Source organism: Panulirus ornatus, chromosome 59, assembly GCF_036320965.1.
Source record: "Panulirus ornatus isolate Po-2019 chromosome 59, ASM3632096v1, whole genome shotgun sequence".
Taxonomy (NCBI): Eukaryota; Metazoa; Arthropoda; class Malacostraca; order Decapoda; family Palinuridae; genus Panulirus; species Panulirus ornatus.
Window position 1 is genome coordinate 10,753,987 of NC_092282.1, and position 25,000 is coordinate 10,778,986.

Below are 25,000 nucleotides of genomic sequence, written 5' to 3' on the forward strand. Positions count from 1 at the left end.
GCAGACGCGTCCACGGCTCTATCATGTAGGGGGGAGGGAGGGTGGCGGTGTGGAGGGAGGGAAGGGGGGTTGGACGACACCTTGAGGTTGTGAGAGCCTTAAGGACTCCACCGTGAGAGAGAGAGAGAGAGAGAGAGAGAGAGAGAGAGAGAGAGAGACTCGTTGCACAGTTGCCCTTACTCTCGGGTTTCCACTGGAAAAGGAGTTTTTTTTCATATATATATATATATATATATATATATATATATATATATATATATATATATATATATATATATTTTTTTTTTTTTTTTTTTTATACTTTGTCGCTGTCTCCCGCGTTTGCGAGGTAGCGCAAGGAAACAGACGAAAGAAATGGCCCCACCCCCCCCCCCATACACATGTACATACACACGTCCACACACGCAAATATACATACCTACACAGCTTTCCATGGTTTACCCCAGACGCCCCACATGCCCTGCTTCAATCCACCGACAGCACGTCAACCCCTGTATACCACATGACTCCAATTCACTCTATTTCTTGCCCTCCTTTCACCCTCCTGCATGTTCAGGCCCCGATCACACAAAATCTTTTTCACTCCATCCCTCCACCTCCAATTTGGTCTCCCTCTTCTCCTCGTTCCCTCCACCCCCGACACATATATCCTCTCGGTCAATCTCCCCCCACTCACTCTCTCCACGTGCCCAAACCACTTCAAAACACCCTCCTCTGCTCTCTCAACCACGCTCTTTTTATTTCCACACATCTCTCTTACCCTTACGTTACTTACTCGATCAAACCACCTCACACCACACATTGTCCTCAAACATCTCATTTCCAGCACATCCATCCTCCTGCGCACATCTCTATCCATAGCCCACGCCTCGCAACCATACAACATTGTTGGAACCACTATTCCCTCAAACATACCCATATATATATATATATATATATATATATATATATATATATATATATTTATATATATATATATATATATATATATATATATGTCTACACTTTCTTATAAAAGTTTCCGTCCTCGTTGTCTGAGTTTTCCTCTTTTTTATATTTCGCTTGGCGGGTCGGCGGAGTCTCTCTCTCTCTCTCTCTCTCTCTCTCTCTCTCTCTCTCTCTCTCTCTCTCTCTCTCTCTCTCTCTCTCTCGTACACGTTTTTTGTGCCAATTTGATAGACTGGAATGGGTTCTTTGGGAGATTTTTTCCCCCCCAACTCTTGTGATTATTGTGTGAAGCTCTCAGTCAGGATGTATATGTGTGTGTGTGTGTTCGTGTGTGTGTGTGTGTGTGTGTGTGTGTGTGTGTCTTTCGTACCCTTCTAATCTGTTGCCTGGCAAAGATTATCATGCATTTTTTCCCCCATTTTCTTTCAAGGCTTCCTCAGCCTTTCAAAACAGTCTGTGCCTCACATTCTCTCAATTTTGCTCGTTAAATGCTTCTGAATTCTAATAATGTAAAATTGTTGATATTGTTGATAGATATAATGAATTATTTATATATAATGAATTTATATATATATATATAGTACAAACCCCCAACAGCCAGGTTCGAACCCGAGACCCCTGCGTGGCAGGCGGCAGTGCTACCGCTAGGCTATGATCGCAATCGCCTCTACTGAGAAATGATTATTCGAATACTATGTAATTGAATACCCTTCGTCTCAAGTCGGTGAGCAGCGAGGTCTACACTGGTCAGATCCCATCAGGCTCACATAACCAGCATATATGTATGTGTGTGTGTGTGTGATATCAATATTGTAAACAGCGCTGAAGTTAATACCGTTCTCTTTGACACGTCTCATAAAACACCTTTCTCAGAAATAGTACTTCCGTTTTCTTCTGCACTGAATTTCCAGTTGAAATTACGTCGTTCATCTTGGTGGTTCAGGCTACGGAATTTAATGTTATTTCGCCGCTTTAGTGTGAAATCATTTTCTTCTATGATCTGTTTTGTTAGCTGCCTGAGACCACAGGGAGAGAGAGAGAGAGAGAGAGAGAGAGAGAGAGAGAGAGAGAGAGAGAGAGAGAGAGTTCCTACAACGTGAAGTCTTTTTCTCGTCACTTGCACTCGTCTGGGTATGCTGGCCCCCTGGATATAAAAAAAATACTACCTTATCTATGGCTTCCCTCCCTCCCTCCCCACTGGACAAGATAGAAAACGGAGCCACGCTAACCGACGGCCGTTGTACCGAGAGTTGAGCGCTGGTGCTGGAGAATATCCCTGTTTATCGCTCGTCTTTCTCGTACAGAGAACTACGGCCCATCTCGTCTTAAGGTTCGTACCGTCGTGCTCAAGGGTCGCATCACTGTGCTCAAAGGTCGTACCGTCGTGCTCAAAGCTCGTACCGTCGTGCTCAAGGCTCGTACTGTCGTGCTCATAAGTCGTACCGTCGTGCTCAAAGCTCGTACCGTCGTGTTCATAGATCGTACCGTCGTGCTAATAAGTCGTACCGTCGTGCTCAAAGCTTGTACCGTCGTGCTCAAAGGTCGTACCGTCGTGCTCAAAGCTCGTACCGTCGTGTTCATAGGTCGTACCGTCGTGCTCAAAGCTCGTACCGTCGTGCTCATAAGTCGTATCGTCGTGCTCATAAGTCGTACCGTCGTGCCTGAGGGTTGACTTCACCATCGCTTCTCCTCCATTGGGTCTCCATATTAGAAGGGAACAATACCTTCAGAGCAGCACTCGATAACTCCTCACACAGTTCCATGTCGGAGTGACAGAACCAATGGGAACTCCTCCCGCCTGAAACATATGCTACTGATTGGCCAATATTGCTGCTGATGTAATCAGTCGTGCTTTCTTATGTGAACCATTAGAGAGGTATGGAAGGTTATATATTCATTTAGGTGTGTGTGTGTGTGTGTGTGTGTGTGTGTGTGTGTGTGAAGGGAATTCTGCGTTCGTGGGGCCCCCATCAACTGAACACTCGCCTTCATCATTCAGCTCTTTGAACGTTCTTATGTTGTCCACATTCACACCTGTTTCTTTGAGTGTATTCCAGTGTCTCGCCACTCACGTACACTCTTGAAGGCATTTCTTTCCATCTTTTCAAAGAAGGTTTCTTGCTTAATTTCAAGCTGTGACCTTTGGTGGAGCTGTTCAAACTGGTTTAACAAAAGGCCGAATTCAGGTAACCCTTTACCCTTCTTTCTTCCACGACGGACAAAAGTTAAGGCTTCTAAAAAACCCCTTTCCTTGTAACTCGTATCTGTGAATTCTGGCGCCACCTTTAGTTCTTTGTGCTCCTTCCAGTGCAGCCTTAGAGGGATGTTCTTGTTTCGTTCTAGTGTAGGATATTGACCAGCTTATTGAACATTTCCTTTATCCATATATATATATATATATATATATATATATATATATATATATATATATATATATATATATATATATATATATGTGTGGAGACTATTCTACTCTCCCACATCAGACAGTTTGTAGACTTTCATGTTCTCCTAATGTGGGACTCTGGCTACAGGTTAGAGAATGTGAACCCCCAAGTCTCTCTCTCTCTCTCTCTCTCTCTCTCTCTCTCTCTCTCTCTCTCTCTCTCTCTCTCTCTCTCTCTCTCACACACACACACACACACACACACACACACACACACACACACACACATAGATATCTCTGTTCCATCTTCATTACCCTGTGTTCACTGTGGTTGCCCTTCCAACACCTCCAACGAAGGACACTGTCTATGTAACCCTATAGTCTTTTGCAATCCTCCCTGCCTTTTCAACTTCCCTCGTGTCGTCGAAGCATCACCCCCGCCAACGCGTTGTGGAAGTACTCCAGTCCCTCCTGGCAAGTCTTTCACGTAGATCAAGAAGAATAATGGTTCTAGAAGAGAACCCTGCGGCATTCCACTGTTGACCTCCACACATTTTGAGAATGGTTCTCTTCCTCCCTCCCTCCCTCCCTCTCTTCCCCTCCTCCTCCTCCCAAGTCCTGTGTCCCATTGTTCCCTTCCATAATCTTCCTCTCCGTGGAAGGGGAGTCGCTCCCTTTATACCTGCCTGAAGGTACGAGCCTCCGACTTTGCACAGTGTCAAAGTCTTTCCGGCATTTCGGATAGAGACAATCTCCACCCGGCCTTCACCCCGCTCGTGTGTGTGTCTGTGTCTGTTATGGTGTGTTTCTGTGGTTTTTTTTCTTTCTTGTGTGTGTGTGTGTGTGTATGTGTGTGTATTTAGCTGTTTCGAATTGCCTGTTTATTCTGTAAGGGGAGGGGGTTTTTGTACTCGATGGGCCGCTCCCATCTCTCGAATATTTTCTGTCATACAACTCTTTCAGCTTCTGTATGCTGTCCACACTTACTGTATTCTCTCATTCAGTTTAATCCCTTCATCCGCCACTCGTATTCTGCAAAAGGGACAGTGTGTCTTTGTGCTTATATATATATATATATATATATATATATATATATATATATATATATATATATATATATATATATATATATATATATATATTCCTATGAGTCCACGGGGAAAATGAAACACGAAGAGTTCCCAAGTGCACTTTCGTGTAATAATCACATCATCAGGGGAGACACAAGAGAGAAATATAACAGTCAGTTGATATACATCGAAGAGACGAAGCTAGGACGCCATTTGGTAAACATGTGATTGTCCAAAACATACGTGCAAAATTGTGATCCTACCCAATATATATATATATATATATATATATATATATATATATATATATATATATATATAGATATAGATATATAAACCCTACAGGGAGTGTCTCTTAAGTTTCTCCCATTAATCTAAGCCTCATTGTCTTGCCGCCCGGAGACCTTGAACAGCAGCTATAGAATCCCAAATGCCGAGATGCGTTCCACGGGCCTCCAGGGACCCGCTTGGGGCCCACCATTGTATCCAGGGGTCCTCTCCCCCTCCCACCACTCTGGGCTGGCCCATAGAACTCCCCCCTTCCCCCCTTTCAGCGCTCAAGGAGTGGGGTGAGTGGAGGGGGAGGGCCTTAAACTCTCTTACCGGAGTTTGTTTACATTGGTGCGCGCGCTTTTGGTGCGGAAGTGTTATTCTTACCCACATTATTTTTCTCGTGTTTGATGTTCCTGTTTACCGGGCCAGGGGGTTCTTCCCTCTGTGTGTGCGTGTGTGTATATATATATATATATATATATATATATATATATATATATATATATATATATATATATATATTGTCCACGACCCGTGCCAATGACCCCAGACCACGACTTTTGCCATTAGCCCCTACCACGGGCCCTGTCATTAACCCATACCACGACCCCTGCCATTAACCAATATCACGACCCCCCAGCCACTTAACCCTGCTATGACTCTTGCTCTATCCTTTACCTCGACCCTTCCCTATTTCCCCCACGCCACTACCCCTGCCACTAACGTGTACCCTCCCTGCCTGGCAGTGTTACCGAGTCTCCTACCGCCGGCCACCACCCTGCTGGGTCCTGCCGAGGAAGAGCCCGGGTCGCCATCCTCGTCCACCGTCTTCAACCAGAGGAACGACACTGTCCTCCGGGCGCAGGTCGGCACCACCGCTGTCCTCCACTGCCTCGCCCACGACGTCGGCAAGAACACGGTAAGGAGAAGGGGCACCTTGCCCTCGCTGTGTGTGCGAGAGAGAGAGAGAGAGAGAGAGAGAGAGAGAGAGAGAGAGAGAGAGAGAGAGAGAGAATTTAAAGCCCTAAGACCGCCTTAATGGAGGGGGGGGGGGGGATGGGGTTCCTGCAGTTCTCAGGAAGTTAGCCACGTCCGCCAGCCGGAAGCACAGGTCGTGATACGGGGCTGAGGTGCGTTTCCCTCGGCGGGGGTGAGTGGCGGGTGCTGGCTGGGTGTGTGGGTGTTAGCGCTGTGTGAGGGGTGGGGGATGGAGTAGGTAGGTCCTCTGTATCTTCAAGGACGGAGGCTTGTGACGCTGGGGAGGTGGATGGTCCTCAGAGCGCAGACTATGAAAGTGTGACTCGTACATGGCTTGGGGGAGTGAGTTTTCAGATGGGTATATGTAGTCTTGGTGGATTGGACCTGAACACTGGGGTTTGGGGGAAGGTTGTTTGCCGTTTGTTGAATCATTTTCGTGGGAATGTGTTTTGGTCATGTGGTTTTAGCTTTAGTGAGAGGGATTGATGAGCACAGGTGACTGCAGTGGGAGGCTGAGAAGAGCTTTTTATCTTTGCACGATGGTTGGTGGGTAATTATGATGTGGCCCAGATGAGGAGAGGTATGGAGGTCAGTGGTGGGGCACAGGACCGGGTGTCAGGGATGTTAAGGTGGGACTATAAGGGAGGACTCTTGTTTTCTTGTGCAAGTATTGATGATTGTCTTTGGATTACTAGCAGCCGGTGATTGTTCTGAGTGCTCTGTTCTGGCTAGTATAGGCCTGTTTTTATGTTTCGCTTATTGAAGAGTGAGTGAACTAGCAAGTCAGGTGAAATTGGATTGGATATTAGAAGACAATACAGACTTTCCTTCTTGTTTATTTTTCCCCCCCTCCGACGCTCGTGCTGTGAGGGCGTTTAATTTCTTCGTAAACACTGTGTTGGTGTTTGTCACGTGGGGAACTGGTGTCGTGTTCGCGTCGCATTTCACGTTGAGTCGGGTTCACGATTTGTTCAGTAGGAGTGGAGGATGATGAAGGGTAATATGGAGACGCGGTTTGGACTCTAGTCTGCCAGGAGTGGAGAAGGTGAGAGTAGATTTCCGAGCTACTGTTTGTTTGCTGTTGTTGTAGTAGTGCTTTGCGGGAGAGAGGAGGGAGAGAGAGGTGAGGAGGGGGTCATGTACGAGGGGATTATCAAGAGGTGTTGGAGAAAGAGCTGCTCCCAGGGAGACTGCATTGTAGATCGTGAGAGGGTTTTCATTGGGGTGGAAATGAACCCTTGAGGAAGGCTGTGGGTTGGTAGTCAGTCGTGAAATCGCCAAAGGTGACTTTTCGCTCACGGTGTGACGGCATGCAGACGGAATCCGGTAACACACACACACACACACACACACACACACACACACACACACACACACACACACACACTCCCTCCCTCCCTCTCGTTATCCCGCGCGCCACCACCACGATGGTTCAAGTGTGAGAGTAGTTCCTCCGTCTCCCCACTGAAAAAAGAGGGTGGGTCTCTCCAGTGGCGATGATACCGCTTTAGGAAGTGGTTAGAATGGTTCACCCGCCCGCTCGTGGTGGTGTGGTGCTGGTGTGTTCACCGTCCCGCCCCCCCGGTGGTGGAGTTGCTTCTCTGTCCTGGACATGGAGTGTCGCGGGTTCGAACCCTGACATGTTTTCTTGTGTGTGTATGTGTATATATATATATATATATATATATATATATATATATATATATATATATATATATATATATATATATATATATATCGCAATCGTATGTTTTCCGGAAATATGCACCCTGTACATAGCTATATGTAGGTGCACATATGAGTTTACTAGTCGTACATGTAGGCACGCGTGTGTGTGTGTGTGTGTGTGTGTGGGTGTGGGGGAAGGGGAAAATTCTGCTTTCGGGGGGCCCCCATCAACTGAACACTCCCCTTTCATAAATTTCACCCTTTTTGAACTTTTCTTATGTTTTCCACATTCACACCTGTTTCTTTGAGTGTATTCCATGTCTCGCCACTCACGTACACCTTGAAGGCATTTCTTTCCACCCTTTTCAAAAAAGGGTTTTCTTGCTTAATTTCAAGCTGTGCCCTTTGGGGGCTGTTCAAACGGGTTTTAAAACAAAAGGCCGAATTCGGGTAACCCTTTACCCTTTTTTCCCTTCCACACGGACAAAAGTTAAGGTTTCCCTAAAAAACCCCTTTCCTTGTAACTCGTATCTGTAAAATTCCCTGGCGCCACCTTTATTCTTTGTGCCCCTTTCCAGTCACCCTTTAGAGGGATGTTCTTGTTTCGTTCTAGTTTTTGGATATTGACCACTTTTTTGAACTTTTCCCTTTTAATCCATATTTTAAAAATATATATTTTTATATATATATATTTTATATATTTTATAAATATATATTTATTTTAATATATATATATATTTGGAGACAAATTCTCCCTCCCCAAACATCAGACAGTTTGTAACTTTCATGTTCTCCTAATGTGGGCCCTCTGGCTCAGGTTAGAGAATGTAAACCCCCCAATTCTCTCTCTCCTCTCTCTCTCCTCCCCTTCTCTCTCTCCTTTTCCTCTCTCTCTCTCCCTCTCTCTCACACACACCCCACAAAACCACACACCACACCCCAAAACACACACACACATAATATCTCGTTCCATTTTTCATTCCCCTGTGTTCCTGGGTTGCCCTTCCAACCCCTCCAACAAAGGGACACTGTTATTTTAACCCTATAGTCTTTTGCAATCCTCCCTGCCTTTTCAACTTCCCTCGTGTCGCCCGAAGCATCCCCCCCGGGCCAACGCGTTGTGGAAGTACCCCCAGTCCCCCGGGCAATCTTTCACGTAGATCAAGAAGAATAATGGTTTTTAGAAGAGAACCCTGCGGAAATTCCACTGTTGACCTCCACCTTTTTGAAAGGGTTCTCTTCCCCCCTTTCCCTCCCCCCCCCTCTTTTCCCCTCCTCCTCCCCCAAGTCCTGTGTCCCATTGTTCCCTTCCATAATCTTCCTTTTCCGGGAAAGGGGAGTCGCCCCCTTTATACCTCCCTTTAAGGGAACGAGCCTCCGATTTTGCACAGTGTCAAATTTTTTCCCGGCTTTTCGGAAAAGAAACAATCTCCACCCGGCCTTCCCCCCCGCTCGTGTTGTCTGTGTCTTTTTAGGGGTGTGTTTCGGGTGGGTTTTTTTTCTTTCTTGTGTGGGGTTGTTGTGGTTGTATGTGTGTGTATTTAGCTTTTTAAAAATTTGGGGCCCGGGGGTTTTTTTTCCCTGTAAGGGGGGGGGGTTTTTTGTACTCGATGGGCCGCTCCCATCCCCCAATATTTTTTTTGTCATCCCAACCTTTCAGCTTCTTTTTCCCTGTCCACACTTACGGGTATTCCTCATTAAATTTTAAAAATTTCCCTTTCATCCGCCACTCGTTTCTGCAAAAGGGACAGTGTTCTTTGTGTTTATATATAAAAATAAAATATTATAAATATATAATAAATATATATATATATATTTTTAAAATATATATATTTATATATATTCCTATGAGTCCACGGGGAAAATAAACACAAAGATTTCCCAATTTACTTTCGTGAAAAAACACATCATCAGGGAGCCCCAAAAGAGAGAAATATAACATCAGTTGATATACATCGAAGAACAAAGCTAGGACCCCCTTTTGGGTTAAACAGGGTGATTGCCAAAAAAATACGTGAAAAAAGGGATCCTACCCAATATATAAAATATATATATAAAAATATAATATAAAATATATAAAATAAATATATATATAAATATATATTAAATATATATAAACCCTACGGGGATGTCTCTTAAGTTTCTCCCATTAATCTAAGCCTCATTGTTTTTGCCCCCCGGGAGACCTTAACCCCACTATAGAATTTCCCCAAAAGCCCAGATGCGTTCCACGGGGCCCCCAGGGACCCCTTGGGGCCCCCATTGTATCCAGGGGGCCTCTCCCCCCCCCACCCCCTCTGGGCTGGCCCATAGAACTCCCCCCTTCCCCCCTTTCAGCGCTCAAGGAGTGGGGGGAGGGAGGGGGGGGCCTTAAACTCTCTTACCGGAAATTTGTTTACAATTTGGGCGCGCGCTTTTTGGGGCGGAAGTTTATTCTTACCCAAATTATTTTTCTCGTGTTTGAAAGTTCCCCGTTTACCGGGCCAGGGGGGGTTTTTTTCCCCCTGTGGTCGTGTGTGTGGTTTTTATATTTAAAATATATAATATATAAAAATATATATATATATATAATATAAAATATATTAATATTGTCCACGACCCGTGGGCCCAAAGACCCCAGACCCCCACTTTTGGGCCCTTAGCCCCTACCACGGGGCCCCGTCCCTTTAAACCCATCCACGACCCCGGGCCCTTAACCAATATCACGACCCCCCCCGCCACTTTAAACCCGCCATGACTCTTGCCTAAACCTTTTCCTTTGACCCTTCCCCCATTTCCCCCCCGCCACTACCCCCGCCACTAACGTGTACCCTCCCTGCCTGGCAGTGTTACCGATCCCCCTACCGCCGGCCACCACCCTGCTGGGGCCCGCCAGGAAGAGCCCGGGGCGCCATCCTCGCCACCGTCTTCAACCCGAGGAACGACACTGTCCTCCGGGGGCAGGGCGGCACCACCGCCCGTCCTCCACTGCCTCGCCCACGACGTCGGGAAGAACACGGAAGGGGAAAGGGGGACCTTGCCCTCGCTGTGTGTGCGGGGGGAGAGAGAAAAGAGAGAGAAGAGAGAAAAGAGAGAGAGAAGAGAGAGAGAGAATTTAAAGCCCTAAGACCGCCTTAATGGAGGGGGGGGGGGGGGATGGGGTTCCTGCAGTTCTCAGGAAGTTAGCCACGTCCGCCAGCCGGAAGCACAGGTCGTGATACGGGACTGAGGTGCGTTTCCCTCGGCGGGGGTGAGTGGCGGGTGCTGGCTGGGTGTGTGGGTGTTAGCGCTGTGTGAGGGGTGGGGGATGGAGTAGGTAGGTCCTCTGTATCTTCAAGGACGGAGGCTTGTGACGCTGGGGAGGTGGATGGTCCTCAGAGCGCAGACCACGAAAGTGTGACTCGTACATGACTTGGGGGAGTGAGTTTTTCAGATGGGTTTATGTAGTCCTGGTGGATTGGACCTGAACACTGGGGTTTAGGGGAAGGTTGTTTACCGTTTGTTGAATCATTTTCGTGGGAATGTGTTTTGGTCATGTGGTTTTAGCTTTAGTGAGAGGGATTGATGAGCACAGGTGACTGCAGTGGGAGGCTGAGAAGAGCTTTTTATCTTTGCACGATGGTTGGTGGGTAATTATGATGTGGCCCAGATGAGGAGAGGTATGGAGGTCAGTGGTGGGGCACAGGACCGGGTGTCAGGGATGTTAAGGTGGGACTATAAGGGAGGACTCTTGTTTTCTTGTGCAAGTATTGATGATTGTCTTTGGATTACTAGCAGCCGGTGATTGTTCTGAGTGCTCTGTTCTGGCTAGTATAGGCCTGCTTTTATGTTTCGGTTATTGAAGAGTGAGTGAACTAGCAAGTCAGGTGAAATTGGATTGGATATTAGAAGACAATACAGACTTTCCTTCTTGTTTATTTTTCCCCCCCTCCGACGCTCGTGCTGTGAGGGCGTTTAATTTCTTCGTAAACACTGTGTTGGTGTTTGTCACGTGGGGAACTGGTGTCGTGTTCGCGTCGCATTTCACGTTGAGTCGGGTTCACGATTTGTTCAGTAGGAGTGGAGGATGATGAAGGGTAATATGGAGACGCGGTTTGGACTCTAGTCTGCCAGGAGTGGAGAAGGTGAGAGTAGATTTCCGAGCTACTGTTTGTTTGCTGTTGTTGTAGTAGTGCTTTGCGGGAGAGAGGAGGGAGAGAGAGGTGAGGAGGGGGTCATGTACGAGGGGATTATCAAGAGGTGTTGGAGAAAGAGCTGCTCCCAGGGAGACTGCATTGTAGATCGTGAGAGGGTTTTCATTGGGGTGGAAATGAACCCTTGAGGAAGGCTGTGGGTTGGTAGTCAGTCGTGAAATCGCCAAAGGTGACTTTTCGCTCACGGTGTGACGGCATGCAGACGGAATCCGGTAACACACACACACACACACACACACACACACACACACACACACACACACACACACACACTCCCTCCCTCCCTCTCGTTATCCCGCGCGCCACCACCACGATGGTTCAAGTGTGAGAGTAGTTCCTCCGTCTCCCCACTGAAAAAAGAGGGTGGGTCTCTCCAGTGGCGATGATACCGCTTTAGGAAGTGGTTAGAATGGTTCACCCGCCCGCTCGTGGTGGTGTGGTGCTGGTGTGTTCACCGTCCCGCCCCCCCGGTGGTGGAGTTGCTTCTCTGTCCTGGACATGGAGTGTCGCGGGTTCGAACCCTGACATGTTTTCTTGTGTGTGTATGTGTGTATATATATATATATATATATATATATATATATATATATATATATATATATATATATATATATATATATATATATATCGCAATCGTATGTTTTCCGGAAATATGCACCCTGTACATAGCTATATGTAGGTGCACATATGAGTTTACTAGTCGTACATGTAGGCACGCGTGTGTGTGTGTGTGTGTGTGTGTGTGTGTGTGTGTAGTATAAGATATAGTCATCTCTAAAACATAAACCAGTTTTTTTTTCTCCTTTTTTTTATAACCTCCTGAGCACGACGTTACGACCTGTCGTCATGTCACACACACACACACACACACACACACACACACACACACACACACGTGTCAGGCCACGTCTCGTGCTAACAGTAAAGTAATAAGCCAGTGGAAATCGAGAACTTAGAATCACTTCAATGAACTGCAAACTTATAATAAAAGTACCAAGAAGAGAAGGTTAGAAAAAAAAGAAAGTATATTACCCCTCACGCGCGCGCTTGGCTATATTCATAGCCTTTTTAATTAACTGTCCAAAAAAAAAAGAAAATAAAAACACGGAGACATTATCATTCTTTATGAAATACCTGGAGAGGTCAATTACGTCTGGGGGGGTAAGGGGGTGGGGGGGAGGGGACGACACGCGCTGACCAACCAATTTACTGCAACGCTGTTGCTGGACTGCGTCACCGGCCCCTCACGAAATGGTCACGGAACGGGGTTGGGGGGGGGGGGGGATGGTTCAGACGAACGGAATGGACGGAGCCTTGGGGGGGTGGGGGGGCTGATTTCACTCCATGCCTTTTTTTTATTTCTTTCTTTTTTTCTTTTCTTTTTTCCAGTTAGAAAACACGTCAGGGAAGGTGGCTTGGCTCAGCTTAACCTACCATTATATCATATCCAGGTTATCTTCCATCATATCATACCAGTTTATCTTCCATCATATCATACCAGCTTATCTTCCATCATATACCAGCTTATCTTCCGTCATATCATACCAGCTTATCTTCTATCATATCATATGCCAGCTTATCTTCCATCATATCATACCAACTTATCTTCCATCATATCATACCAGCTTATCTTCCATCAATTCATACCAGCTTATCTTCCGTCATATGTTGTCTAAGAAGACTCTAAGATTGTTTTCTTATCTCTGTTATCTGTTTCTTTTCCGACGGTCGTTTCGTGCGGGAGATATGTAGCAAGATAAGGGCTGATATATTGGGGTAGAGGAAGGAGATGGGTGAAGACTGTGTTCACTCGTTCGCAAAGTCGTGGAAAAGATAACATTTTCCTTTTTCTTATCGAGTTCAGTTGAAGTAAGGAACATTAGAGGGAGGGAAAGAGAGGGACTTAAGTAACAGGCTCCATGATGTAAGTAATATCCGCGTGACTTAAGTCACACTTACGAGGCAAAGAAAAAAGAAGAAAAAGGTTACAGCAGAGATGAGGTGGGGGGGTAACTTGAGGTACACCACAGTGAACACAGCGGTACGAGACTCGAACACGAAGGCTCGACTCATGGACACGATGACGGCCTGGCCTTTGACCCGAGCCTTAGCTGGTCAGGTCAGAGGCCAGGCCATCATGCCTTATGGGTCGTACCGTCGTGCTGAGTCGTACCGAAGTGCTCAACGGTCGTACTGTCGTGCTAAGAGTCGTACCGCCGTGCTGAAGGGCCGCATCGTCGTGCTAAGGGTCATACCGTCGTTGCTCAAGATGTTGAAAGACGACTGAGATATGGGGGAAAAAAAAACAACATGAATCAAACTCCCTCTTGATTCACGACAACACCCCCATGCATCGCTGATCCTCACTGCTGCACTTGAGCAATCTCCGGGAGTAGACGGGTCATTGGTATTCCGTTACTCCCGGAAGGGGACAGGTGATTGATACACGTGAAGGACGGAAAAAACAGGAGACCCCCCATGGTCGGTGAAAAGGTTATCTGCTGGGGGACAGTAATGGTATCCTGATCTCATTATGTGAGTGGAAAAGGCGGGATGATATTGTTGAAGGCATCCTCCTCTCATCACCCCCCACCGCTCCCTCCGGCACAACAACAACCGGCAGGACAATAGCTAAGGTGGTGGACCGGGTGGAGAAGGTATACCGTCATGGAAATTCTATAGGAAAGTGTGGCTAGGAAAACGGCAATAGTTAATTATTACTGCAGGTTTTTCCCCTGGTTGAGGAAGCTCAACTCTAGACCAAATTGAAATGAAATATCATGTTTTAGTAGAAATTTGTATTATTTTTTCCCCCCTTCGTTGGAATATCCTTATTTGTTGATGATTAATATCGTTATCATATTTATCCGGTCGTGACTTACTGGTGTAGATATTCGTCAGAATTCCTTTGAGTGGAGTTTATTTCCGGAGTTCGAGGGTCGCGCCTCCAGATCATTGAGCTACGAAGTGAAAAGTATATAGGTTGCAGGGCTGAGCCATGTGGAACCCCACTGTGTTCAAAAAGAATGCTTTCCTTTTTTTTCCCGCGCTCTGTTTTCCGTCTGTGATCCTGTGAGGGCTGTGTTGATGTCCTCCAGGTAAGTGATTATATTAGGAAATCAGTAAGTGAATATATTAGGAAATCAGTAAGTAATTTTATTAGGAAATCAGTAAGTAATTCTATTAGGAAATCAGTAAGTAATTCTATTAGGAAATCAGTAAGTAATTTTATTAGGAAATCAGTAAGTGAATATATTAGGAAATCAGTAAGTAATTCTATTAGGAAATCAGTAAGTGATTATATTAGGAAATCAGTAAGTAATTTTATTAGGAAATCAGTAAGTAATTTTATTAGGAAGTCAATAAGTAATTATATTAGGAAATCAGTAAGTGAATATATTAGGAAATCAGTAAGTAATTCTATTAGGAAATCAGTAAGTAATTTTATTAGGAAGTCAATAAGTAATTATATTAGGAAATCAGTAAGTAATTTTATTAGGAAGTCAATAAGTAATTATATTAGGAAATCAGTAAGTAATTCTATTAGGAAATCAGTAAGTAATTCTATTAGGAAATCAGTAAGTGATTATATTAGGAAATCAGTAAGTAATTTTATTAGGAAATCAGTAAGTAATTTTATTAGGAAGTCAATAAGTAATTATATTAGGAAATCAGTAAGTAATTCTATTAGGAAATCAGTAAGTAATTTTATTAGGAAATCAGTAAGTAATTCTATTAGGAAATCAGTAAGTAATTCTATTAGGAAATCAGTAAGTGAATATATTAGGAAATCAGTAAGTGAATATATTAGGAAATCAGTAAGTAATTCTATTAGGAAATCAGTAAGTGAATATATTAGGAAATCAGTAAGTAATTCTATTAGGAAATCAGTAAGTAATTTTATTAGGAAATCAGTAAGTAATTTTATTAGGAAATCAGTAAGTAATTTTATTAGGAAATCAGTAAGTGAATATATTAGGAAATCAGTAAGTGAATATATTAGGAAATCAGTAAGTAATTTTATTAGGAAGTCAATAAGTAATTATATTAGGAAATCAGTAAGTAATTCTATTAGGAAATCAGTAAGTAATTTTATTAGGAAGTCAATAAGTAATTATATTAGGAAATCAGTAAGTAATTCTATTAGGAAATCAGTAAGTGAATATATTAGGAAATCAGTAAGTAATTCTATTAGGAAATCAGTAAGTAATTTTATTAGGAAATCAGTAAGTAATTTTATTAGGAAATCAGTAAGTAATTCTATTAGGAAATCAGTAAGTAATTCTATTAGGAAATCAGTAAGTGATTATATTAGGAAATCAGTAAGTAATTCTATTAGGAAATCAGTAAGTGATTATATTAGGAAATCAGTAAGTAATTCTATTAGGAAATCAGTAAGTGAATATATTAGGAAATCAGTAAGTAATTTTATTAGGAAGTCAATAAGTAATTATATTAGGAAATCAGTAAGTAATTCTATTAGGAAATCAGTAAGTAATTCTATTAGGAAATCAGTAAGTAATTCTATTAGGAAATCAGTAAGTAATTTTATTAGGAAGTCAATAAGTAATTATATTAGGAAATCAGTAAGTGAATATATTAGGAAATCAGTAAGTGATTATATTAGGAAATCAGTAAGTAATTCTATTAGGAAATCAGTAAGTAATTCTATTAGGAAATCAGTAAGTAATTTTATTAGGAAATCAGTAAGTGATTATATTAGGAAATCAGTAAGTGAATATATTAGGAAATCAGTAAGTGAATATATTAGGAAATCAGTAAGTAATTCTATTAGGAAATCAGTAAGTAATTCTATTAGGAAATCAGTAAGTAATTCTATTAGGAAATCAGTAAGTAATTTTATTAGGAAATCAGTAAGTAATTCTATTAGGAAATCAGTAAGTAATTCTATTAGGAAATCAGTAAGTGATTATATTAGGAAATCAGTAAGTAATTCTATTAGGAAATCAGTAAGTGATTATATTAGGAAATCAGTAAGTAATTTTATTAGGAAGTCAATAAGTAATTATATTAGGAAATCAGTAAGTGATTATATTAGGAAATCAGTAAGTAATTCTATTAGGAAATCAGTAAGTAATTCTATTAGGAAATCAGTAAGTAATTCTATTAGGAAATCAGTAAGTAATTCTATTAGGAAATCAGTAAGTAATTCTATTAGGAAATCAGTAAGTAATTCTATTAGGAAATCAGTAAGTAATTCTATTAGGAAATCAGTAAGTAATTCTATTAGGAAATCAGTAAGTGATTATATTAGGAAATCAGTAAGTAATTCTATTAGGAAATCAGTAAGTAATTTTATTAGGAAGTCAATAAGTAATTATATTAGGAAATCAGTAAGTAATTTTATTAGGAAATCAGTAAGTGAATATATTAGGAAATCAGTAAGTGATTATATTAGGAAATCAGTAAGTAATTCTATTAGGAAATCAGTAAGTAATTCTATTAGGAAATCAGTAAGTAATTTTATTAGGAAGTCAATAAGTAATTATATTAGGAAATCAGTAAGTAATTTTATTAGGAAATCAGTAAGTAATTTTATTAGGAAGTCAATAAGTAATTATATTAGGAAATCAGTAAGTGAATATATTAGGAAGTCAGTAAGTGATTATATGTAGGAATTCAGTAAGTGATTATATTAGGAAATCAGTAAGTAATTTTATTAGGAAATCAGTAAGTAATTCTATTAGGAAATCAGTAAGTAATTTTATTAGGAAATCAGTAAGTGAATATATTAGGAAATCAGTAAGTAATTTTATTAGGAAATCAGTAAGTAATTTTATTAGGAAATCAGTAAGTAATTTTATTAGGAAATCAGTAAGTAATTCTATTAGGAAATCAGTAAGTAATTCTATTAGGAAATCAGTAAGTGAATATATTAGGAAATCAGTAAGTAATTCTATTAGGAAATCAGTAAGTAATTCTATTAGGAAATCAGTAAGTAATTTTATTAGGAAGTCAATAAGTAATTATATTAGGAAATCAGTAAGTAATTCTATTAGGAAATCAGTAAGTAATTCTATTAGGAAATCAGTAAGTGAATATATTAGGAAATCAGTAAGTAATTCTATTAGGAAATCAGTAAGTAATTCTATTAGGAAATCAGTAAGTAATTCTATTAGGAAATCAGTAAGTAATTCTATTAGGAAATCAGTAAGTAATTCTATTAGGAAATCAGTAAGTGAATATATTAGGAAATCAGTAAGTGAATATATTAGGAAATCAGTAAGTAATTTTATTAGGAAGTCAATAAGTAATTATATTAGGAAATCAGTAAGTGAATATATTAGGAAATCAGTAAGTAATTCTATTAGGAAATCAGTAAGTGAATATATTAGGAAATCAGTAAGTGAATATATTAGGAAATCAGTAAGTAATTTTATTAGGAAATCAGTAAGTAATTCTATTAGGAAATCAGTAAGTAATTCTATTAGGAAATCAGTAAGTAATTCTATTAGGAAATCAGTAAGTAATTCTATTAGGAAATCAGTAAGTAATTCTATTAGGAAATCAGTAAGTAATTCTATTAGGAAATCAGTAAGTGAATATATTAGGAAATCAGTAAGTAATTCTATTAGGAAATCAGTAAGTAATTCTATTAGGAAATCAGTAAGTAATTCTATTAGGAAATCAGTAAGTAATTCTATTAGGAAATCAGTAAGTGAATATATTAGGAAATCAGTAAGTGATTATATTAGGAAGTCAGTAAGTAATTCTATTAGGAAATCAGTAAGTAATTCTATTAGGAAATCAGTAAGTAATTCTATTAGGAAATCAGTAAGTAATTCTATTAGGAAATCAGTAAGTGAATATATTAGGAAATCAGTAAGTGATTATATTAGGAAGTCAGTAAGTGATTATATGTAGGAATTCAGTAAGTGATTATATTAGGAAATCAGTAAGTAATTTTATTAGGAAATCAGTAAGTAATTCTATTAGGAAATCAGTAAGTAATTTTATTAGGAAGTCAATAAGTAATTATATTAGGAAATCAGAAAGTAATTATATTAGGCAATCAGTAAATGATTATATGAGGAAATAAGGGGGGAGGATGAAGGAAATGATAGGAGATAGAAGCATTTCTAAGGAAGATAAGGAAAGAGTACAGGGGTAGAAGAGATTGATTATCATATTAGATTCCATACGAATGAACGAATTGAACAGAAAAAAGTATGAAACTGGAATGCATTATTTGATATGGAGGAATTTAAGGAATTCGATCATGTATACATTACTGTTATTCATTTCATTTGTGAAGAATGATTAATCTATTCATTCATGATTTGATCATCCGTGTATTTAACTGTTAAACTAATTATTTATTTATTTATATATAAATAAATAAGATATATATTTTCATACTATTCGCCATTTCCCGCATTAGCGAGGTAGCGTTAAGAACAGAGGACTGGGCCTTTGAGGGAATATCCTCACCTGGCCCCCCTTCTCTGTTCCTTCTTTTGGAAAATTTAAAAAAAAAAAAAAATGAGAGGGGAGGATTTCCAGCCCCCCGCTCCCTCCCCTTTTAGTCGCCTTCTGTGTCGCTGTTCTCTGTGTGTCGTGTATCATGGTGTATCCCCACATTAACCTACACTTTAGCAAGATGTATGAAGTTTTCTTCAAGGAAGAGTCCTTAGGAATGAATCACTCCCTTGGCACTCCACACACACACACACACACACACACACACACACACACACACACACACACACACACACACGTACACACACACACAAACACACAAACACACACACACGCACTCACGCATGCACGCACGCGCACACACACACGTACACACACACACACACGTACACGTACACACACACACAAACACACACACAAACACACACACACACACACACACACACACACACACACACACACACACACACACACACAAACACGCACTCACGCATGCACTCACGCATGCACGCACGCGCACACACACGCACACACACACACACACACACACACACACACACACACACACACACACACACCTACACACACACCTACACACACACACACACACACACACACACACACACACACACACACTAGGAACTGAGCTGAAGGCAACACAGGCAGGCTGTGGCTCGAGATATCATCTCCCCCACTGAACATAACGGATCATAGTGATGAATGGGACACGTGGAGTAATGGAAAACTGGGTCTTACGAACCCCCATCGTTAATGCCGGTCGTTATGTTACGTCTTATGGTCAGTTTTCTGCCCCTCCCCCCTCAGGACCTGTTATGTACAGGGCTGCGGCGCACACCACCGGGGTCATGACCCCGTGGGTCAGACGAGGGGAAGAAAAAGAAAAGGAACTTTTAGGTGTTGTGAAAATATCCTCCGCCCTCCTGTATTATCACTTTCCGAAAATTGGGAAAAAGAAAAAGGAGGAGGAGGAGGAGGTAGTAACCTCCGCCCTCCTGTATTATCACCTTTCCCCAAAGTAAGAAGATAAGAAGGAGGAGATAAGGGAGGATTGCCCTCTGAGGTTCAGGTCTTGATGCCACCTTGGATAAGAAGGCGAGGAAGCGCACTGGAAAACACGTATGCCATTACACCCCTTGGCCACTGGGCCGCCCACCAGCCCGCCCGCCAGACCCAGTGGGGTGGTGGTGGGCGGCGTGGTGATGGTGGTGGTGGGCGGCGTGGTGATGGTGGTGGTGGGCGGGCCAGCTGGCGGGCGTCCTGCTCGGTAGTCTGTATCGTGTCAGCAGCAGGTCAGGAGGACATGTATGACATCCACGTAAGCTGCGTCGTGTGGCACATCTTCGAGACTATGGAGGAATAACAGAGAATGGCGGAGCGAGAAAGGGTTATCAGATCATACTTTGTGGTGCTTGGGGTCAGGGTGACCTCTGAGAGAGAGAGAGAGAGAGAGAGAGAGACTGTTAGGTTTTGCTCTTCTTTTCTTCTGCTGTTTTCACGGGGACTCGTATCTTCTTCAGAAACGACCAGACGAGCTCGCTTTATATAAGGCTCAGTCATCTGTTTTTGAACGCTACCTAGCTTACGCGGGAAATGGCGAGTATGTATGGGGGGAAAATTGATATATATATATATATATATATATATATATATATATATATATATATATATATATATATATATATATATATATCACAAAATGTCTGTGTATGTGTGGTTACGGTGGGAAAGGAAAATGTACGTGCTCATACACATGCAGGATCATGTAATCTTAGAAATTTACCGACACAAACGTGGTAATATCCATTAATTTGTTAACAGTTGAGTTCCCCTGGGGGAGGGTAAGATGGCCGCCGTAAAGCAGCGGTTCCAATAATGTGGCAGGAAATAGCGCGCGTGTGTGGTGGCCGAGGCTCGCCGGCTAGCCGTAAATCCTCTTAACGCCTGTAACCGCCGCTATCGCCTCGGTGGTCGTCATGGTAAATGGCGCCTTCCTTTATTCAGGCGAGAGACGCCCAGGCCGCCCCATGAATGTTGACAGGAATTTAGCGCATGATATTACCGCCTCTGACGAAATACCTGATTCCCCCTCCTTGGTCAGGACGACAGGTATATAGTAGTAATTCTTATGCGTGGCCCCCCAGAAAACGAGTCTTCGCTGACATCGGTCGCTGGCAGAGAGATGAGACAGGAGTCGGGTGCGCCAGGATCCGTTTGGCCGTTGAGAGCAATGTTGTCCGACCCAGACGTGGGGATGTTTAGCCTCGCGTTTACTCTCGCCTGCATCCGATCCACACACAAATTCAGGCACTCGTCCACACCTTGAGCACGACGATACGACCAGTAGGAAGGATAGTTCGACCTCTTAATCCTGGTGTTTAACGGTCACGGGCAATACAATTAAGTTCAAGGGTCGTGCTGTCTCCCGTATTGTTATGACTAGGATGGCCATGGGGACGTAAAAGCTGTGAATAGCTCAGTAAGGCATTGGATATCAAGCTATATATATAATCAAGGACCAAGATAATACTAACGTCAGAAATGTCAAACAAATGACTATCTACCTACCTACGCCGTCAGCTGAGGAGGTACTTGTGAATGTGAAAAAAAAAGATTCACACCAATTTTTTTTTTTTTTACACGTAAAATGAAGTACCCCGAAACAGAGGTGCCAGGCGTAGCTTTGCTAAGTTAGAGGAAAGGTAAATAGAACTCGTGGGAATTGCCGACCGGTCCGGCAACCAGAGGAAAGTTCTGGGAAAGTGAGGGAAACAGTCTGGTCGTGCGTGAATGTATATATATATATATATATATATATATATATATATATATATATATATATATATATATATATATATTTCCCCTCCTTTGAATTCTCAGCGGATGAGAACTTGGTATGGTGTACCTCCTAATTATAATGGTAGAGAAACTGAGATTACTTTTGTAGTTTTCAGATATCATAGGGTGGGAAAGGGTGTGTATCCTGGGTGTATTGGGGAACCATGTGGAAAGGAAAGGTTAATATCAGAAAGGGAAAATACAGATTGTTAAATTGTAAAGTAGACCCGAGAGTGTTGTATGGATGCTGGGTCCTGAGCCTCGAGTGAGGAAGGAAGAGAAGTGACGGGGGGAACGTGTTGCACACGATATACGTGGTGTGAGATGAGGGGGAATTGGGTGAGGAACGACACTGTGTGCAGTGGCATATGCAGTAGTCGTCTGGCTGTGGCAGCTGACCAGCGTGTGCTAAGAATGACCCAAGCATTTTGAAGAGATGATTGAAGAATGGGTGAGAGGAATTATGTGATAGATGGAGAGAACCAGGGGTATAGGGAGACCAAGAAAGGGATGGAATAAAGAGAATTATGGTTACTGGGCCAGGAACATTCAGGAGGGTGAGTGGCATGAATGGGATATGAGTTACTGAATCGATGTGGTACATGGGGGACGACGTGCTATCATCGGGCATAGTAAGTGTGGTCTTGGTCAACCATGGAGTAGTCAGTGCGGCGTGGTTGTGCTTGGTTCCTCCCAGTCTCTGTAATGACACATGACAGCGAGAAAGTTGATGTATGCACATGATGCCGTTGTTCCTAATTTATGAATATTAAAATTTTTACCTGGATTTTTGTTGCTAAATTTTTATATATACTTGTTGAATTGTACTTGTATGAAATTCTATTTTGCTCCTGTACAATGCATTACCTAATTATTGTCGGCTAAGAATACAAGAAAGACAATTAATTAATGATATTTATAATGGCAACGATGAGGAGTTGCGAAATGCCACCATTTTTTTTAAAAGTTATTATTTATATTTCCACTCACCATACTGGCGCAAGTTTTGACATTTGTTTAAATTTCATGAAAATTATGAAGTAGTAATAACCATATTTATGGTCATTCTGAGCCCGTGCGGTGGCGAAAGCCCCTTCAGAACCCTTCAAAAGAAATGGCCGAACCAATAACCCTCCCCTGTTACGTCACAGGGAGAAGCCACCTCATCATTTTCCAGCCCCGGGATAAAGAGCTGATCCATAAAAGACAAAGCCACATTAATTTCCACTGAAGGTTATAATTAGAGACATAATTGAGAACATTCGTCAAAACAGAGGAGAGCGCTTAGTCGCGTGGAATTTGAATAATGAGTTGTCCTTCAGCATGTCATGTGTCTGGTGAACACTGGCAACTTCAACAGTTTAGCCTGCACGTCTTTCCCTTTCCCCCACCCCCCAAAAAAATGGTGGGGTTCTGAGTTAAAGTTTTCCCTCTCTCTCTCTCTCTCTCTCTCTCTCTCTCTCTCTCTCTCTCTCTCTCTCTCTCTCTCTCTCTCTCTCTCTCAAACTTTTTTTTCTCTGTATCTTTCACTCTCAAGTCTGCCGTGACCATTCTCCCAAGCCCCACTCCCCCTTTTAGGATCCCCATCCTCTCCCCAAACTCCCCTTTCCTCAACCCCACATCCTCCCATGCTGTTATATTTTGTGTGTGTGTGTACGTGTGTGTACGTGTGTGTGTGTGTGTGTGTGTGTGTGTGTGTGTGTACGTGTGTGTGTGTGTGTGTAACTGGACCATTAGAAGGGAAAAATGCAGGTCGCTTGTGCGGGGAAGGTAAGGTGGAGAAACCAGAGGATAGTTATAAATATAAGTGTTCACATTGCCATATTCATGAGCAGACTAGGAGCGAAGGGAAGAGGGAAGGGGTAAGGTTATTGATGTAGTGTCTTAAGGGAAGAAATTGGGGTAACCTTACCTAAGCGATGGGCGCAGTGTGTACCAATAGAGGATTGGAGCCTAAGACTTAGGATTCTGAGTCTCCTTGGTTTCATAAGGGAAGAAATTGGGTAATTTTACCTAAGTGATGGGCGCTGTATGTACCAATAGAGGATTGGAACCTAAGACTTAGGATTCTGAGTCTCCTTGGTTTCATAAGGGAAGAAATTGGGTAATTTTACCTAAGTGATGGGCGCTGTATGTACCAATAGAGGATTGGAACCTAAGACTTAGGATTCTGAGTCTCCTTGGTTTCATAAGGGAAGAAATTGGGTAATTTTACCTAAGCGATGGGCGCAGTGTGTACCAATAGAGGATTGGAGCCTAAGACTTAGGATTCTGAGTCTCCTTGGTTTCATAAGGGAAGAAATTGGGTAATTTTACCTAAGTGATGGGCGCTGTATGTACCAATAGAGGATCGGAACCTAAGACAGGATTCTGAGTCTCCTAGGAAACCAAGTGGGGTCCGTACATTTTTTATGCAGCTGTCGAGGACTCGAGACAATGTTTATAGTTTGTCTCCGTTTTCTATCAGTTCTCGAACTTAATCCGCACTGTTGATGCTCGTCTGCAAATTCCACCTTCTGTAGTATTCAAGTCTTTGATGTTGATCTTTTGTATGTATGTACCAACTGAGGGTGTGTGTGTGTGTGTGTATAATTATTCTCTCAATTATTTGTCCCCGGGAATTTCTGAAGTGGGGAAATGTGACGGTGGTTCTCTGAGGTCCCCAGTGCCTGGCTGCTTTCTTGGAGGGAGTGAGTCGAAGCTGTTCTGTTCTGACCATTTCCGAGGATCATGGTCGAGGTTCGTGAACCCTGAGGTGAGTGTGTGTGTGTGTGTGTGTGTGTGTGTGTGTGTGTGTGTGTGTGTGGGTGTGTGTTCAGGTGCACTTCAGACCTTGTCATAATCTCTCACTCCTCTCCCAAGCCTCTCTCCGAGGGGGTGTCCCCTCTCACTCTCCCAAGCCTGGCTGTTCTCTCCCCACCACCACGCCCACCATCTGCCTCCCCACCAGTCAATCCCCAACACCTCCACCACCACCACCACCACCACCACCACCTCCACCACTCGTCCAGCCTTTCTCTGGGACGGTAATCTCCTCCTCCCCCCTCAATACTCCCCCAGCCTCTCCACGAAAGAGGGAGGGGAGAGAGAGTCCCCTCCCTCCCTCGCTCTCACAGGGCCAGACGTGTCTTTCCTTTGGTTGGCCGCAAAACCTTTGCTCGTGGCCAGATACCACAGGGCTGGCCAGACTTGGCCCTGGACGAGGTTTC

At 42.7% G+C, this 25,000-nt stretch overlaps 1 protein-coding gene across 8 annotated transcripts in view; it reads left to right on the forward strand.

Moving 5' to 3' along the window:
- Positions 1-25,000, forward strand: part of LOC139767286 (uncharacterized) — a 398,565-nt gene that overhangs the window by 327,125 nt on the left and 46,440 nt on the right. For all 8 annotated transcript variants that reach the window (XM_071696479.1, XM_071696481.1, XM_071696480.1 and 5 more), the window contains one exon: positions 5,424-5,596. In XM_071696479.1, coding sequence (XP_071552580.1) covers positions 5,424-5,596 — 173 coding nt within the window. The remainder of the gene's footprint in view (positions 1-5,423; positions 5,597-25,000) is intronic.